At 41.0% G+C, this 17,925-nt stretch overlaps 4 protein-coding genes across 4 annotated transcripts in view; 2 read left to right on the forward strand and 2 right to left on the reverse strand.

The window, feature by feature from the left end:
- LOC307045650 (actin-related protein 2/3 complex subunit 1B-A-like) overlaps positions 1-1,290 on the reverse strand; it is a 4,283-nt gene extending 2,993 nt beyond the window's left edge. Inside the window, exons 1-3 of the mRNA XM_079691446.1 lie at positions 1,001-1,290; positions 302-444; positions 139-192 (exon numbers count right to left, since the gene is read on the reverse strand). Of these exons, the coding sequence (XP_079547572.1) occupies positions 139-192; positions 302-373 (126 nt within the window). The 5' untranslated portion in view covers positions 374-444; positions 1,001-1,290. The remainder of the gene's footprint in view (positions 1-138; positions 193-301; positions 445-1,000) is intronic.
- Positions 1,291-2,142: 852 nt separating this feature from the next.
- On the reverse strand, positions 2,143-9,770 carry LOC307016580 (actin-related protein 2/3 complex subunit 1A). The gene is made up of 11 exons (XM_079645743.1): positions 9,409-9,770; positions 8,694-8,787; positions 7,929-8,033; positions 7,569-7,791; positions 6,237-6,344; positions 5,993-6,096; positions 5,777-5,885; positions 4,712-4,787; positions 4,430-4,623; positions 3,037-3,127; positions 2,143-2,947 (listed from the first exon to the last, which is right to left on the reverse strand). Exons 2-11 carry the CDS (start codon positions 8,755-8,757, stop codon positions 2,909-2,911), a joined length of 1,113 nt encoding a protein of 370 aa, XP_079501869.1. The 5' UTR covers positions 8,758-8,787; positions 9,409-9,770; the 3' UTR covers positions 2,143-2,908.
- Positions 9,771-11,078: 1,308 nt separating this feature from the next.
- LOC307016594 (lipopolysaccharide-induced tumor necrosis factor-alpha factor homolog) lies at positions 11,079-12,592 on the forward strand. Its single transcript, XM_079645767.1, has 4 exons — positions 11,079-11,237; positions 11,327-11,455; positions 12,000-12,174; positions 12,275-12,592. Exons 1-4 carry the CDS (start codon positions 11,177-11,179, stop codon positions 12,390-12,392), a joined length of 483 nt encoding a protein of 160 aa, XP_079501893.1. The 5' UTR covers positions 11,079-11,176; the 3' UTR covers positions 12,393-12,592.
- A 4,361-nt stretch (positions 12,593-16,953) lies between these two features.
- Positions 16,954-17,823, forward strand: LOC307016604 (uncharacterized protein; the record flags this gene model as incomplete). Its single annotated transcript, XM_079645780.1, has 1 exon — positions 16,954-17,823. The coding sequence occupies exon 1, from the start codon at positions 16,969-16,971 to the stop codon at positions 17,821-17,823; it is 855 nt and encodes a 284-aa protein (XP_079501906.1). The 5' UTR covers positions 16,954-16,968.
- Between the last annotated feature and the right edge of the window lie 102 nt (positions 17,824-17,925).

Raw genomic sequence — 17,925 nt, forward strand, 5'->3', positions numbered from 1 at the left:
CGCTTTGCCCAGAAACCAAAGCTCTCATCAAAACAGCCAAATAAGGCATTAGTTTCCTGTAGCTAACAGAGCACAAGAGCCTCTCAGAAAGGCCAGCAGACACCACCGTTACAGGAAACAGGAAATACCTTCTCCCACCTGGGAGCCAATCACAGCCCTCTGACTCTTACACTTCTTGTTCTTTGGCACAGACTGTAGTGGAAGCAAGATGTTCCATGATGTCTGTGATTAAAGCTGTGAGCAGTTCAGAGAGAAGACTCACTGAAATAAAAACCCCAGTGACCAATCAGAGACGGCGAGCAGACTTACGGGTACGATCTTTGTTCCAGGCATGGCAGCTAATTGGTTCCAGCAGGAAACTGTGGTACGCCATCGCCAATCAGATGTTAGAAACAAACCAGGAAGGGGTCTGAGGAACCAGTGGCTCGGAGATAACAGTCAAGTCTAGAAAAACAGAAGTTAAAAGTTTTTGTTAGAACAAAGAAGTGGTAAGGAGAAAAACCCACACATGATTGCACAATTAGGGACATTTACACAAATACTCATCAAGATACAGACAAAGCTGGTTCAGACTATTTAAGGTGCTTTGAGAAGTAAAATAACATCAGCTGATCTTTAACCCTCTGTGCATAGAAAACAACACTGAACTTATCTCACTCAGGTTGGGTTAATGAAATCCAGACTCTCAGAGGCATGATAGGAATGATGCAGGTCAAGGGGTAACACACAGCCCCAAAACAAACACTTTACAGCGAGCAAACACACCAGGAAATGAAACTCCATGAGAGCCGTTATAACTTTACTTACCCTAATCAAAGACAACCTCTACACATTGACACCCACATGTATTTCCTTCCTGAGTGTGGGTGGGTTAGAGTGCCTGTTGCATACTTTTAGCTTTTCCCTTTAAAATGCATTACTCAGTGTGTGAATGTGTGTGTGTTACTCACATGTCATAAACATACTCAGTCAACTGTTAAATAGTTTCTAGTCTACTTACCCTTAGGGCTGGAGCGAGATTAATGGGTGAATAGCTGCTGTGATGGAGAGAGAGAGAAAGAAGGAGAGGCAGAGGAAGGTGGCGGATCAAACAAAGATGAGGTTCTCAGCTTCGCGGACTCTGGCCAGTCAACGCGAACGCCAACGACAGAGTGAGCTCAGGAAGAGAGAAGCAGAGCAGAAGAGGGAGGAGAGGTCAGAGGGGAAGTGGAGGAGGTTACAGTGAAGCTCTGAAGTAGAGACATACAGGAAGTTTGTGCAGGCTTATGCTCGAGGCATGGGTGTAACAATTCAAAAATGTAAGCTAACTTTTAATTTTTAACTGATACAGAAAGAGAAAAGAGGAGTTTTTGTTCCAGTGAAACTAGGACAACAGGGAGGGGCATGAACACAATACAATGTTCTACAAAAAGGAGGAAGTAGAAACTGAAAAGGGAAAAAAAAGCATGAAAGACACAAAAAAGAAGGGGGAGGAACTTGTGGTCACTTCTGCATAAAGAAAGAGGAACAAGTAGAAGGGGAGGGAAGAAACGTAAACTGCAGACAGGGGGAGGAAACAGTGGCGACAGGAGAAAAGGTTGACTAGAATATATTTTCTCCTGTTTCTTCATGCAGTTATAACATAGTTCCCTAATCATGGCAGTTCCCAACTTCAACTTTTCATGCTTTATAAACAAAACCCCCCAAAACATTTAAGTTCAAACTAAAAAAGGTTAAAACTAAATTATGGCATGTTTTTCTACAATGCCTATTTTTTTAATTTGGGAACTATAAGCACAGTGGACCATTCTGTAAAAAGAGACAGACGCATTCATAATCCGGACAAAAATATGGGAACTCAGTCCACTGCTAACAGGACACAATTAGGTCAATAAAGAAACACAGGATTGTTATTTAACTGCTTTTAGTGCATGGTACACATGGCTTTTTATAATGTTTCAGGAACTAAAACCTCCTAGTTGAAAATCTGAATCTCAAAGTTACCAATTATAAAAAAAGTTGTCCCCACGTTAATAAATAGTTTTCTAGCAAACAAGAACAAATATGGAGTAAAATGTAAGAACATAAACACAACCAACTAAGATCCCCTAAAGGCATCTAGTCTGGGAGAAAAAAGACAAAGGAAGAGAAGAGACGAGTGAGTTGAGTTCTGTAAATTGACTTCATCTTTATTTCATGTCTACCTCATGATCAGTTACATAGAAATCCTCCATCTTGTGTGGTTTTAGTGAAGTAGCTACAGAGCCAAGTGCTGTTCGGCAGTGACTCCGCACAGAGTTTAGACAGCTGCTTTCTCTCTCCACCGTCAGACGCTGCACATCTCTCTACAGCCAACCTGCAACGTGACCTCAGAACATCAATAACCCGGGTCCTAATCTAAACAATGACTTCACCTGCTGGAGAATATTTACTCTCCTCCAGGAAGCAAATCATCACGTCCTCCGTTCTACTAAACACTGATGTTCAGAGATCACGTTGAGGTTGATCTGAGGTGAAATGCAGTCTGACTTTTGGATAAAACGCACCTTTTAGTGTCAACTTTTGGTACAGGAGGTTAGAGAACATAAAAACACACATTTCACTTCACGTTTGAATACGTGTCAGGGGACCTTCCCACTGTGACACCTGGTTAACCTTCATTTAAAAACAAACAAACAAAAAAATCAACAGTGATGTCACACGTCAGCTTAGTGTGTGTGTAGTGTATGCGTGTGTGTGTGTACTTAAGTGTGTGTGCGTGAGAGTGTTGGCACACCCAAACAAGCGTGTTGTGTTCTGATCAGTGCTTTAGCAGACACTCGATTAGGGGGTCAGTTATTTGTGTTACTGGCTGCGTCGCAGGAGCGGCGCGGGGGGGGGGGGGGGAATGAGGCCTGCTGCATTTTCTTCATTCGTTTACAAGACTTCTTCACATGATGCGGAGACCCTGGATAGATGCTTCTAGACTCTGAGGAGGAAAACAAAAACCCACAAGGAAGTTAGAGCCAGGAGATCTCACAGAAATGATCCGTGTAGAGGCGATTTATGTGTTTATACCTTGAAGTCCCAAATGGTCATTGCTCCATCGATGCCTGTGGTGCAGAACTTGCGACAATCGTTTTTGTCTCCTTCATAGATAGACACTTGGCTATGGACCAGACATGGAAATACATAAAGACAGTTTAATGGGAGTAAAGCCAAGGAGTGTTTATTTATATAGCACCCTTCAACACAAGGCAAGTTAAAGTGCTTTACAAAAATGAGAAACTGAACTGAAATATAGAAATGATAACATACAGCAAATGATGATGATGGATTTTATTATACTGCCCTGACAACGGTACTGATCCTAAATGGACCTCTCTTAAAGATATGAGATTGGGCGCTATGGCTAAAATCAGCCATAAAACTACAACATGCTGCCTTTAGAACTGTTTTTATTTTTCAATTGGGTAAAAGCTTATGGTTGCACATTACAACAATTTTAGAGCAAATAGTCGTCTGCTTAAGTTAAGGCAGGTAAGTTGCAAACTCCTAAACAAACAGTTACTTAAAGGTAGGGTAGGTAAGAATGGAGTGCGCTAGAATTTGAAATTACACAACCGGAAAAAATCTGCCTCTTCCTTCAGACTTCCTTACAGAGCCCCTCCTCTAACACACACTCACATGACCAATGAGGGCACGAGATAAGTTTGTGCACAGATGGAAGGCTGACAGGCAGGTAGGCCTTCCAGTTATTTTAACCGGGCCGACTAAGATGATTGGTCGTGCTTTTTACAGCGTCACGGCTTCCACAGATGACATTTTTTTTAATGTATTTATTGTCAAAGCATTTCATGTATTCATTGCTATCGGGATGTTAAGAGCATTCCATGGAATATAACCAAAAGTGTTTCTGAAGTGAATTACCTACCCCACCTTTAAGAGTCATTAATAGGTGGCTGTGAAAATGAATAATATTAAAATATTGGATATAGAGATCCACTGAGCTTCCAATAGCATCTACTCCAGCCAATACTTTTGTTACATAACACCACATCTATTTAAGGTATTAAAATAACATGAGTAACAGGTTTATTTGGCACACTAAGCTAAAAGTTATACAATACAGCAGTCCTCAATAAACCCTCAATCGTGGTGACTTGTACTGCGTTATACAGAGAGGTGATTCTTATGTGTAGTTGACACTCATTAAGGAAACAAGTCTTCCAAACTCCTCTCAGTGGAGACTCCATATTTGAATTGTTGAAAATTGGAAACATTCAAAACCCTTCCAAAGTTGTTTTAATGCCAACAACTCCAACATATGAATACACATTTGGTAAATTGCGTAAACTCTGAAAACCAAAACTATAAAACACAAAATCTAAAACATGAAATGAAAACAGTTTTTTGTCCTATGATAAATTCCACGCCCTGCCCTGCATCGTCTCGGGTGACTGTGACTCACGTGATGCTGTTCTGGTGCAGTGTGTCCAGCGCAGTGTTGCGGTCCTCGGTGGTGGCTCTCTTGTCCATGTTCCTGAAGCGCTCCATGGCGGAGATGTTCCTCTGGATGCTCTGCTTCGGGAGGTCGAGCTTTGACACAAATGTCAGCGCTCCACCATCGTCGCAACGGAACAGCATGGGGCAACAGTCGTGGCCCTGAACACGCAGACATTCATTTCAAATCATTATCCTTGATGACTGTTTATTTGTGCATGGAAATATGAAATGTGTTGTTTAATCTTACCGCAGCTACTAGACTGTTCTCTGAAACAAACATGACACTGAGGAGAGGAAGGAACTCCGTCTTCATCTGTGAAGGACTGAACACACAGACGAATGATCAGCTTGAGAACAACTGGTTTTAATGTATCAGGGATTAAACTTTTGGTACACTTTTTTGACAACATAAACCACAGTTTGCTTAATCTTCCAAACGGCTAGCCTGGATTAAACGGAATTTACAAAAACTCTATTTGCTAATTCATCTTGTTTAAAAAAGGCATTTTTCTGTTGAATATATTTCAAAGGAACTTCACAATTGTGCTATTTCTTCATTCCTGTATGTTAATTCCCCGGTAAAACATTGATTTGATCTATTTTTTTTTTAAATATCTGTGTTTTTGTTAGATTCTTTAATGTCGTTTCAATCAGTAAACAACACATATCTCATGCAGCACAAACTTTTTCAAAAGAGGTGTTATCCCAGAAATGACTGTTTTGTGTTAAAAAAACAAAAACCTGGGCTGTGTTCACTGTAGCGTTTTCAGGTTTTCTAGACTGAGCCTGTTCATTTCAATTCATAACACCTGCAATTTGGTTGTTTATCTTTCTTGCCCTGTTGGCAATGCGAGTAGATGATCTGATTACAAATCGTGGCGTGACGAAAAAAGAGAAGACACCAACATGTCGTCAAATACATAACTAGTTCATGTTTAAAAAATAATAATATTTCGATTCAAAACTGATGAGTTTAATGAAAGAAGTTAGTAACTTTTTGGACATTATAATTGTATCATCTTTTTCGTTTGCCGATGCAGTAAAAACAAAAAGATACTAAGTCAATTCACAAACCTTAAAGCATTAGTAGCTTAAACTTCACAGTCCTCCCTCATGTCTATCCTAACTTTGCAAATATATTTTGAGACAGGAAATTGAGAAAACAGATTTGTTTGGCCTAGAGGTGTTTTGGTGGGTAACAGCGAATGTAAACATCACATTTGTTTGTTTACTCCACAGGGCATGTTTAATCTGAGAAACCTGCTGGTTACAATCATAAACAAGAATGCTATTTGAGCAGAAATGAAAATACCTGGCAGTCTTAGAGCTGTCCACCACAGTGACAGTGCTGTCATGGCTGACCCAGGCCAGTCGGTTACCAGAGGCTGAGAAAGAGACTGAGTGGACCCAACCCCCTCCACCTAACAGGCACAAAGTGGATAAAAGGGCAAATCTGGTTTAGTTCAGGTTACTGCAACTCATATAAAAGAGATTTTTTATCAACACATCTGAAGACAAAGATACAGACCTGCTCCTCCGAACTCTGCTAGCACAGCCCCAAATGGCATCTTGCTGCCCCAGGGTGTGGGGCCTGGCTTCTCCTCAACCTCCTTAATGTAGGCTGAGAACACCCTGGAGGCCGGAGAGGGGGAGGGGGGGAGAACCACAAAGACAGGAATCAAAAGGAGCAAAGGAAGAGCCTGGCCAGGTTTTCTGTCATGTAATCCTCCATCTCATTTCATTTGACAATTTTCAATGTTAACAGCCCTCACCTGCATTTAAAGTCACAGGATCCAGCCGCCAGCAGGATGTTGTTGGGATGCCAGTCCAGGCTGAGGATGGTGGAGCGGACCGGCTTCTTGATGTGCTTGCTCACCCACCTAAATGATGTGAAAAAGCACAGATTTTATGTTTTTTGAGCAAAACGTCCGAACTTGTAACGTATATTAATGTTAAAATGCAATGATCATTTAATCTGATATTAAAAAAGGGAAACAGACACAAGTTGTGGGTGTAGTTCAGTTAAACTAAAACCTTTGTTATCTTGTCTGCTGACAATTAAAAGACCAGACATCCATTGGTCGTGACAGATGGGGTCCCTTATACAATTCAGAAAAACTGAATCAATGAGCAAAGCAACACAGAACAGACGGACTCGAAGCCAAAAATGACAATCCAGGTGACACATTTAGTGCACCATCTGCCTCAGAGCAGCTGCTGTGTCCCAAAGGAACACATTAATGGTGAATGAGTTTGGAGACTTTTTCACAAAAGGCCAGAAATAAATGTCAAAGTAACACTGTCTTATGCAATACTGAAATGAGAAAAAGGGACAACACACCAACAGTATACAAGAAACACATTTATAATCCCAGTGTTTCCCCTATCTACAAATAGTGGCGGCGCAGCGCCGCTGCTAGGGGGCGCCAGCCAGGTACCAAAAAAAAAGAAAAGATTTTTTAAACTTTTTTTTCTTTCCTTAAAATAATAATAAGTGGCAACCCTTTTTCATTTTTGATTGTTTGTTATGTGGATTTGTAGTATTTGTGTTACTGTATGTTCAATAAAAGGTGTATTTTTGCTAAATCTTGAGACATTGCCCCGGACCCCCCTAGAGGATGTGACGTCCACCCCCCAATTCAAACATGTTCATACAATACTGAATACATTTGAAGCCATTTTGACGTCTATTACCTATGTCAATACGTTTCTGTTTTTGCAGTGTATTTGTCTTTTGTAGAGATTTCTCATTTATTCTTTACATATAAAATGTCGCCTAAAATCTCACCTAGGGCAGCAAATTGTCTAGAACCGGCCCTGGTACTAGGCCTCAAGAGCCTTTCTTGTGCTTACACATAGAAACAAATTGGTGGGGCGCACTTCGCACGCAAAAAAAATTCCACGCGCTCCACGCTCACATTATGCTGGGCCCACATGCCTTAGCACCGCTGCTATGACTCCATCCTAGGGGAAACACTGAATCCCATTAACACATCAGCAAAACAATTGGAAATATACATTTGACTACTAACCTTGCCTCCATGATGTATCCAATTTTAAAAACAGATTTCAGCTAATTGTAATAATTGGACCAATATTCTTACCAGTCGTTCTCAGACTCGAAGTAGCAGACAGAGATGAGTCGAGCACCACTTCCAACGGCAAACTTGTTCTCCAGCGGAGACCACTTGACGAAGGTGGCAGCTCGGTTGATCCTGAGGATGACCAGGGTGGGCTTCCATACGCCCTCCTTCTGCGACCACACATAGGCGTTACGGTCTGCTCCACATGTCACTATACGGTCACTTTTGGGAGCCCAGTCAATTCCTACAACACAAAAGAGAGAGATTATGTAATGAGACATGTTTGCAACCTGTTTTAATGACATTACCAGACACACTTGTTTTGCATGTTTGTGGGTTAGTCATAGATACAAATAAGAATTATGCAGCCTCTTTAAATACCTGTTATGTGTCCATTATGCTCCTTCAGTTCATGGGTCTTAACCCACTGGTTACCACTCTTCTTGTAGATATGGACTTCATGGTTGTTTGGACTGATGGCAATTTCTACAGAGTTAATGATAAAACCAGCAGGTTACTAGGATGAACGCACAGATAACAAACAAGTTGGACCAGTTTCTGGTATCTGCCATATAGCGAGCTGGAATACATGTTGTAAGAGTTTATAAATCCGAAAAACAAAAGTTTGAAATAAATGTGTTTTTGGGACCGAAGTTGCACTCCTGTTGGTAAATAAATATTTGATAGGTATAATAATTTGTTTTTAATATACAAATCAATCAATCAAAATGAAGGATATAATTCAACTAATGGTTTAACTGATCACAAAGAATAAACAATGGAGAAATTGTTAGTAAAATGTGATATATCTCCAAAGAAAATCCCAAGATTAAAGAATCTAAAATATTTGCATCCAATATGTCCATCACACAACTGATATCATTTTAAGTAAATAGCAGCTTAATATTATTTCTTACAGACAACCAATTATGAATATCAGAGGGTAACATTAAAGTGAATCATCAATAGTGTCAGCTTTTAAAGAAACATTTATGCAGGGATCTACTTGATGTTAATATTTGAATGCACTGGCTTTGACTTAAGGAGCTATAGAAGAGAATAGACTAAAGTAACGAACAAACAGTACATCTTCTCGTACAGAGCTTGGTAATGATACACTCAGATCAGGAAAGGTTTCAGCCTTACGTGTCCTGTCACTGTTCCACGCGTGGCAGGTGATGGGTTCCAACAGAAACTGATGAAGGGACATCTTGTCTGGGTGTGGTCCTTAAGTGGAGCTCTGCGAAGTCACACAGCAAAACTTAGTTTAGCGACGAGCGACAAAACACACCCAGAGAAAACAGCTGAACTAAACTTTGCCTCTACCGGCTTTACAGCTCCACACATGACAGCGTATATAAAAAGATGGAATACATTTCAAAATCCGTTCACTTTATTGCAACGTTAATTAGATTGTTAGCCTGGGAGCACTGACGTTAGCTAAACCCACTGATAAAAGGCAAACATTAAAAGGCTGCTTGAACTAGCCAATGTTAGCCACAATAATATTACTAAGCTAAGGTTGGACAGCTTGCGTTCACCACAGTGAAACACTTTTGTGGAATTGGGTTGACTATCCAAGTTAATATCGTTTTACAATTGTCTTATTAGAAATCGTTAACAGCAAAACATAACTAGTTAATCAACATTGCTAGCTTACAGTTCACGGGTGTTAAACAGGCCTTTCAGCCATATTGGTCATTTTGAGAAATATATAGACGGGTTGCTATCCACACTGTGCCCAGGCGGCCTCTCTTTACTATGTCAGACCCCGGTTTTTCCTCGGAGGAGATGCCTTTACTGCCAATGATAGCTGCTACACTGTTAGCCGTACATTCCGCTAGCCCGCTTGCTAACTCACCTCGTCAGTCCAGTTCTCGGTTAGCCGGCAAGCTAATTGACGCTAGCGGGGAAAGGTTAGATCGGGGATGGACCTGAATTCGCGGACTCTGGTCAGTCGACACGAATTCGTCCAGGAATGTTGAGGGAATGTCAAGACGGCCAGTAGGATACGACCGGGAGCATCCGGAAGCTAACTCGGCAGCAAAACCCGTGGATGCCTGGCTGACAGCTAGCTTAGCCTCATCACGCTTGCTGTTACATTCAAGTGGAAAAACCTCGGCTCGTTCACATTGACGTCCCCACACAATCTCTGACGAACGCGTAAGAGCTCCTCTAGTGGTTCAAATAGAAACACCCAAAGTGGCCAAACCGGTTACAAAACACCACCATCTAGTGCATCGTGTTGACTAATCCCCCATTAAAACTCAGCAGGGCAGTGGCTATGAAAGACCACAGTGTCAGGATTTATAAACTGAGATAAAGGATTAATTCCCAAGGGCCCTGAAAGCGCCATAAACAATACAATGGTCACAAGGGCCTTGAGATGGTTAAGGTTACCTGATCTTGAGTACCTGTCATGGACAAGGTCCCTTTGTTGAAATCTACTTTAAGGTAATAATGTCAATGTTCTAACATGGTGAATAACTTCTAAGTAGTTACAATTGAATTATGTAAATTGTAATCCCTGGAATACTCAGTTAATCAGCATTTTATAAAAGCATTTATGCACAACCAAGGAGGTCTGACAGATTTTTCTTAATGTAGCCTACTTACACATAAATGGACATGAACAGCTAAGAACAAGGAGGACAGAGCTAGAAAAAAGGTAGGGAATATACATGACTATATGTATGTCAAAATGTAGGTGTGTATTGGTTCACATGGGTGGAGGTGAGTGATGAGAATTTCAGCTGCTTGAGCTATTTGTTTCCTTAGCTTCTCCACTTTAAACCCACTCCAGGCCACTTCCCAATCGCACCACACTGAACTTGCATTTCAATTTACAACGGGGGCCAATAAGCACATTTTTGAAGTATGGTTTCTAAAGAAGACTTATTTGGCATGTTCTTCACCCATTCATTATGTGCTGAGGCTTTCATGGCTCACCACATATTCAAAGATGACATTGGCCTGTACTTTTTTAAAATTTATTGCAAAGAATATTATCATTATTCTGCCAATATACTATTTCTGAGAGTTTATTATGACCAGTGTTTTCACCAAGTATGCAATGGTGGTAAAAAAAAACCTGGATACATTTGATTAACGCTTTTATTATATACCACATAACATAGCTCATAATTTAAGTGATGCCTGTATTTGAACTTTAGGTACCATTGCACTGACCAAAGTATCCCACTAATAAACAAGCTGGGAGTGGTAAGGATTTTATTTACATAAAGAACGTTATACAGGTCTTGTTCAATGTACATCAAAGACACCTATCATTCATTTATTAAGCAACAGTATACATCTAAACCTTTTAATCCAATTGGTCAACCAATAGAGTGAAAGAAGTTAAGATGCTTCCAAATTACAGTCAATCAATCTCCATTCAATCTGCATTAAACCTTACACAAATTGGCTCTTCTGTCAAACTTAAAAAATCACATTTGCCTCATTTTAAAGATCATTTTGCTATTGCCTTTTGGGTAAAAGGTTCTTCAACCAATCAGAAGAGATTTCAATCAGCACCTCTTATTTGCACCTGGCACACATGCAGATGAACTGCAGCTGACTGAAAACACATCAGATTCTTTTTCACACATTTTAGCATACATTTTTAAATGGAGCCATTATCAAAAACAGATGACCCGTTTCCTACTCCTCCGCCGTACTTCTTACCAGGTAAAGAAACTCTCAATATACTTACAGAGCCAGAAATCATAGGTTTTAACAGTACACAGTTAAATAAAGTTTGTAAATTGTTCTTCCAGATGAAAATCAAATGGTACGAGCTCCGAGTATCTACCATATTAACTCGCCTTTCAGCCCTCCACCACCTCCTTGCTTCTCTTTTTCTCCTGGAATTGGCTGCTCCACTGAAACATACCCATCTCTTACTGGTACAAGCTCACCTAACATCTGCCTCCATTTTGAATATGTAGAGCAGGCCTAAATGTCATTTTGTGTCCCTTTCACATTTCATTTCATGGCTGTTATTCCCCTTGTCATAATCGTTGTAAATCTTTGTGTTACTTTGCAGCTGTTCTGCATGTATTTGTAGTAGTTTATCACTTTATAGTTTTTTTATATATCTTTAGGGTCATTTTGCACCTCTTCCTAGTTGATACAAGTCTCTTTGAGTTACATTTTGGAGGTGAAAGCCAGGGAGGACTGACACTTTGGGACCTTGGGCCTGTGTCCAGTATTTTTTTTTACTAAGTTGTCCATGCATGGAATGGGAGGAAATGCAACAATTTGTCATTCAGAAATAATTCAAGTTAAGACATTTCTGCTTTTGGATGACACTATGGTTAAACCTCCTACAGCATTGATCAGAGAATGTTAAGGACTTAAACTATCATTTGAAGTTAAGGTATCTAAATATCCTAATGTTACATTTTGAAAATAAGCTTTCCTTTTCCTCCCCACATGTCTTTTCTCCAGCTTCCCCTGCTCCTATATTTACACCCAAGCTGAAGTTTGTGAGCTATGAGACGGAGCTGTGTTGCTCTCCGGGTCAGACGACATGTATTTCCTGTCAGACGCGGGTCACCACGCAAGTCATCTTCAAAGTCGGGAGGCATGCGTGGCTCATGTGTCTGGTGTTTGTATTATGCTCGTAAGGGACTCGATCAAATACCTTAATCTGGTTATCTAATTACCCAGCATCATTCACACATTGAAAATGCAAAGACTGATGTGTGATTTCTGTCTTACAGCTTGGTGCTTGGATGCTGTCTGATTCCTTTTTTCGTGAACCATTTCAAGGATGCCTATCACACTTGCCCTCGCTGTTATAGGGTCCTCCATGTACACAGGAGGTCCTGCTGTGAATGAAAACACACACGATTGACTACCAAGAAGTTAAACTGATTGCTGATGTGTTTTTTTTTATCTGGATAACCTAAAATGAATATATTAATGTGTGAATTGTAAGAAGAATACATTGCTTTCTGTCATGTATAATTTAGACATCTTTATATTTTACCTTTTGTAACAAAATCATATTAAATAAATATTTTCTGTGTCAATCGTTTTTCATGTTTCTTGTCCTTTTTTAAAGCGTAGCCATAAGAGGAAAATGCTGAGCAATGCAATCGCAAGTTGTGTATATAAATGATGCCTTTAAATTTAATTCCACATTTGACCAAATAAGAACTCGTTTTTAAACTGCTGATGAACTGCTTGTTTAACGCTGTGAAAAAAGCTAGAAAGTTTACCTTGAGTTATTTTATGTTCTTACGCAATCAGAATACCTTTATCCGTCTCAGAGGAAATGTACATTTTTACAGAAAGTAAGGAGCCAATTACTATAACCGAGGACATGAGTGAACTTTCATGCTCCAATTAGACCTTGTTTCCACAGATTTTTCATTGCAGCTACATTGCATAGATCAGTGGTTCTCAAACCTTTTCTGTCATTCCCCACTTTGAACAGGTGGGCCTTTTCAAGCCCCACCTGTTCCTCATTGCTCCAATAAAATGGTAGGCAAAGCTTAAAATGTTCAAATGTATCGTTTTATAACAGGAGTCTCCAACCTTTTTTAGGATGAGAGCTACTTTCAAAAAATAAAACAAGTCGTGAGCTACTTTTACTCCTCCTTTTTTGCAGTGTATATATTTAGCACATTTGAACATTATTATATGCTTGCCTTTAACCTTTGTGTGCTGTTTGGGTCATGTGGGACCCGTTTTCAGTGTTTACTAAAAGAAAATATATGCAATTTAATTATTTTAACCTGCTTTATTTGCGGGTGGACCTCACCTCCTCTAGGGGGGTCTGGGGACATGCACCCCCGGGAAGAGTTTTTTTTAAATGTTGAAGTGAAATGCCTCAATCTGGTGCACAAAATGAATTTATGGATACAGCTCTCAACACTCATATGAAAGGGAGCTGTATACTTTTCAATAATCCAAACATCTTTAGAATATGATCACAACCGATAAAAAATCATTTAAACTTGTTTATTCTTATTTTGTTACCTTAGCATTCTTTCTTTTTATTTATGCATATTTTACAAATCACTCCCCTTTTAAACTTTTTTCTTTTTTTACTGTCCTATAGCACACATTGGAATGATTTCTTACTTTATTTTTTACACCTTTATTAAATAGATAAAGGTGTGCTCTCTCTAGCTCTCTCGCTCGCTCTCTCTCTGTCTCGCTCGCTCAGAGAGGCTGTGTGCTCCTCGGTGGCGATGACGGCCTGCGTTAAAAAATTATAATAAACATAGGCCTATTTGTAAAGTGGGGGGACACAAACGGGATTTCGAAAAGTGTCACGGTTAACCAGTTTAGCCCTGAGCCTGTTTTTCAGGTCTCAGGCTCGAAAATGACATTCTCAGAACAAATGACCATATCTTCTAAAAGGGTTAAATTAATCATCTTTTTTCTCAAAGTAATGATGAACCTTTGAGTTGGATGTAGAAGAGTCAGAATAAATATAGATGTTTTTTTATTTTAAAGAAAATTCAGATTGAACATAGTAAAAAACTGTAAATTATAGTGTCCGTCCAAAACATATTCTTTACTTACAGTGAAAAAACTACCCTTGGATGGTGGTAAGGTAGACTAAAAGCTTTAGGAATCCAAAGTACAACATATAATAAGTACCCTGTATCAAGATTGATGCAAAACAAGTGACATTTTACCTTTTTAAAGAGGTTGAGCCAAAAAAACTCCACCTCTGAGTTGATTTGGGTGGAAATGGGTGTTTTACCGTTTCTGTGGAACCCATTGGTCGATTTTCTTTCTGACCGTTAGAGCCAATAGAATCGAAGGGGAATCTCCCCACACACACCCATGGTAAATCAAAAAGGTTGGGGCTTCGCGCACGCAGTTTTGCTCCAGTGAAGCTGTCTCAAAACCGAAAAGCAGATTTATTGCTCATGGATTATCAGAAATCATTCAAAGTGACACAGACACATTGGATTAACCTATGGATTAACTTCAGCATCGTTTTGATCGTTTTAATGCCATTGAAGACCACTTTTGACCAGACTACAACAGAGGTGAGCCATGTTAGCGTTTCTAGCTACCTAGCTCCATATGTTTTGATGTGTGTTCTTGTTATTATCTCCGAGAGTTCGTATAATTGAGTGATAATGAAGGGTACCCCTCGATTCTGTGTCACCTCACGATGTGAAACGATGGGTTGAGATGTGCAGCAAAGATAAATAATAAGGTTTTGTGAGTGCATTTCGGTGCAGTCATTCGTTAGCATTTTTCGCTCATTGCTAATTCAGAGGCTCAACGTTAGCATTGTTGGGTTTTTACATTTTTTTTTTTTTAAATGATCAGATTTTCTTTCCGTTACATGGATATAAAACATCCATAGTTTATTAAATTAACATGCCCTCAGACACTGTTTCCTGCAAGATGTTGCGGGAGGCCCCCAGTACCGGGGTCTCTCGGGCTTAACCATGGATGTATAATAAGAACTGGATACAGCGTGGGAGGCGGGGCCTCATTCATTCCTATGAGAGTTGCTCATTGGCGCATGATGATAAAATGGCCCAACTTTTGAGAGAGCGAAATGTCACAGATTACCCGGCATGTATGAGAAATACCCGTATGTGCGCTCATAGGGCATGCGCAACTTTAACCAAAATGCTCGTTCACATCAAGCACGTCAATTTGCGTACACGTAACAGCACCGCACGTTCATGACAGCATGGTAATGGCTTGTTTTTAAGATGGATTTGATATTGACGAGGTGGCAGTTAGCAGCTAGCGGCTAGTTAGTAATTATGCCAATGTGCACATCAATCGTTATGTACTTATATCACGCTGTAACAGGATCTAGTGATATCCAGGCGACAGAGCTTCATTTAGCACAAAAATAATTATTGCACTATATATATATATATATACAGTGCAATAAGCTTCTTAGTGCAATAAGAAGCTACAGGGACGTTAATCTAACGTCGGTTATATTAACTTTATTTAATACAACATTTACGGTACAAGATTTAATCATACAGCTCATGTAGTATAATATTTTACAAATGATGAATTACAGCAAATATGTGCAATATATCCATTATTACAGCTCCGTGGGATGGCAATGAGACGATATGGGTCCGTTGTTATTGTGCATCCATGGGTAAAGATAAACGCATGTAGTGCTGAACCTGCTGAACACGTAACATGAACGTGCCGGGCGGAGCGGTCCCGTGGGTTAGGTCAGATGCGGGTTCATAATGCAGAGGGATATAACTATCAGAATAACGTTATTAGCACATTTTTACAACTTGAGGAACGAATGTTTTTAATAAGGGCTATACAAGTGTTCATACTGGGTGGTTTATTTAGTTAAAAAAAGATTATCCAACGATTTACAGACCATTCTTTCCCCATGTAAGTCAATGGGAAAAAGTGTTTCCGGGCCCAGCAACCTAAAGGAAGTGTAGTACCGCCGTTTGGCCACAACGAATATTCTACTCAGAGTCCGGCGCACTTCCTGGGGGCTTTGGCTTAACAGGTTTTAAACTCCTTATGAAGTGGTGAGGTGCCGCTCCACATTGGTTTTCTTCCCCACTGCAACGCTGTCTACATAGCCTGTCTGTAAAGGATTTTGGTGTCAGTTGTGTTTGTGTGTGAGCAGGCTCGGATTGGCCATCGGGAGATTCGGGACTTTTCCCGGTGGGCCGCTGCCTTTGGTGGGCCGCTGGCTCTGACATAGGTGGGCCGTGGACTTTCACAGCGCCGCTGCGCCGGTACCACACCCGCCACCGCAAACACCCGCCGTTGCGAGGCTCCGGCGGATCCGGCGCTGTGAAAGTCCACCGCCGTTGCGAGTCTCCGGCTGTAACAGTCCACTAACGCCCGCGGGGACACAGGTTCGATTCCGGCCTGAGGTCCAAAACATTTATAAAAATAATAAATAAAAAAACCCGTTCATCGCGTCCATTCGCGACCCACTTATCACATCTCTGCGCCCCACCAGTGGGGCGCGCCCCGCACTTTGAGAAACGCTGGCATAGATGTTCACCTAACTTTCACTCTTGTCATCAATATATCCACATTGATTGGATTAAACCTGCTTGTGTACTTGCACTGTGAGTAGTGAACGTGCCCTCATTGACATGACACCAGAGGATTAGAAGTGTGGGTTTATTTTTAGATCTTTGAGCCTCAGGTTAATGATTATGAGAGAAGCAACAACACCACTCTTCTGAGGTCAAACATGCCTTTTGCCACGCCCTCCTGCTGCTTGGGTATAAGACGCTGTCAGGATGTCTCCTGCCCAGCAGTAACACCCTCAAAGCTGACCCCTGCATGGCAGAGGATGCATCAGTTTCTCCCCTCCTTCAGTCAATTAGTTCCCTCCTTAGTGTCCTCCCTTTGTTTGTTTCAGCACTTCAACCGTAAAACTGAACTACTCTCCTATTTGGTCCTGTGTGTAGCCAAAATGCCCTTCATACCACCTGTGTCGATTTCCCGCTCTGTGTCAGGGCTGTCTCTGAAGGAGAGACTTATCAGCAACACTTCAACAACTACTTTCACAAAGATCCAAAAAGGAACTACTTTGACCAAAGTTGCAAGAGAAGACAAAGACGGCTCAGTAAAGGAGCGAATGGCTTTGAACCTCATGCAGCTGGGGAAGAAGAGTCAACCCAGGAGTCACCTGCCAATTGCTAAAGCAGTGTCGGTGGCCGAGCTGCATGCAAAGAGGAAGGAGAGAATGCTGCCTTCATCACAAACCGACAGCTTCCCAGCCTCCAGCTCGGGTGAGTCCCTGTTTAAGAAACAGCAGCACAAACATGTGAGCCAGAGTTCTATGAAGAGTGAACCAGAGGTGAAGACGAGGCCCAGGCAGAAGGAGAAGGTTGGCCTCACACTGACTCTCACACCTGACGCTGTCCTGCTGCTGCAGAGGAGGAACAGTGAGAGACGTCAACAATCAGCGTGCAGAAATGCCGGAAGTGGAGGAGGTGTTTATGGAAGCGTATTTGATACCAGGTGCAGGAGGGAAAACATCACTAAAAGGCACCAAGCAGCATCAGAGAAACACAGCACTTCGAATAGCAGAGTCGGTGCTAAGAACCATAATGACGCTCATCTGGTAGACTTAAGCTCAGTTGTGAAGATCTCTCTTCTAAACGAGCAACATAAGTATGATGATGTGGAGTATGAAGAGGAGGACCATTGTGTGGATGAGCGTGTGGTGCTTAAATGTACAGAGTGGCTGCAAGGGTTGGAAAACACACCAGTGACAGTGGGAAACAGATCGGATAAGAGTAAAAGCAAGGTGAACAGTTTTTAAAGGTGGAATGAGAACTGCTGCTTAATTAGGGTGTCATCTTACAACATGAGAATGAACTGCAGTTTCTGTCGTTGTTGTGTACAGCTTGTGTTCTGTATCCCG

The sequence above is a fragment of the Notothenia rossii genome (genome assembly GCF_949606895.1).
Source record: "Notothenia rossii genome assembly, chromosome: 1".
NCBI classification, from domain to species: Eukaryota; Metazoa; Chordata; class Actinopteri; order Perciformes; family Nototheniidae; genus Notothenia; species Notothenia rossii.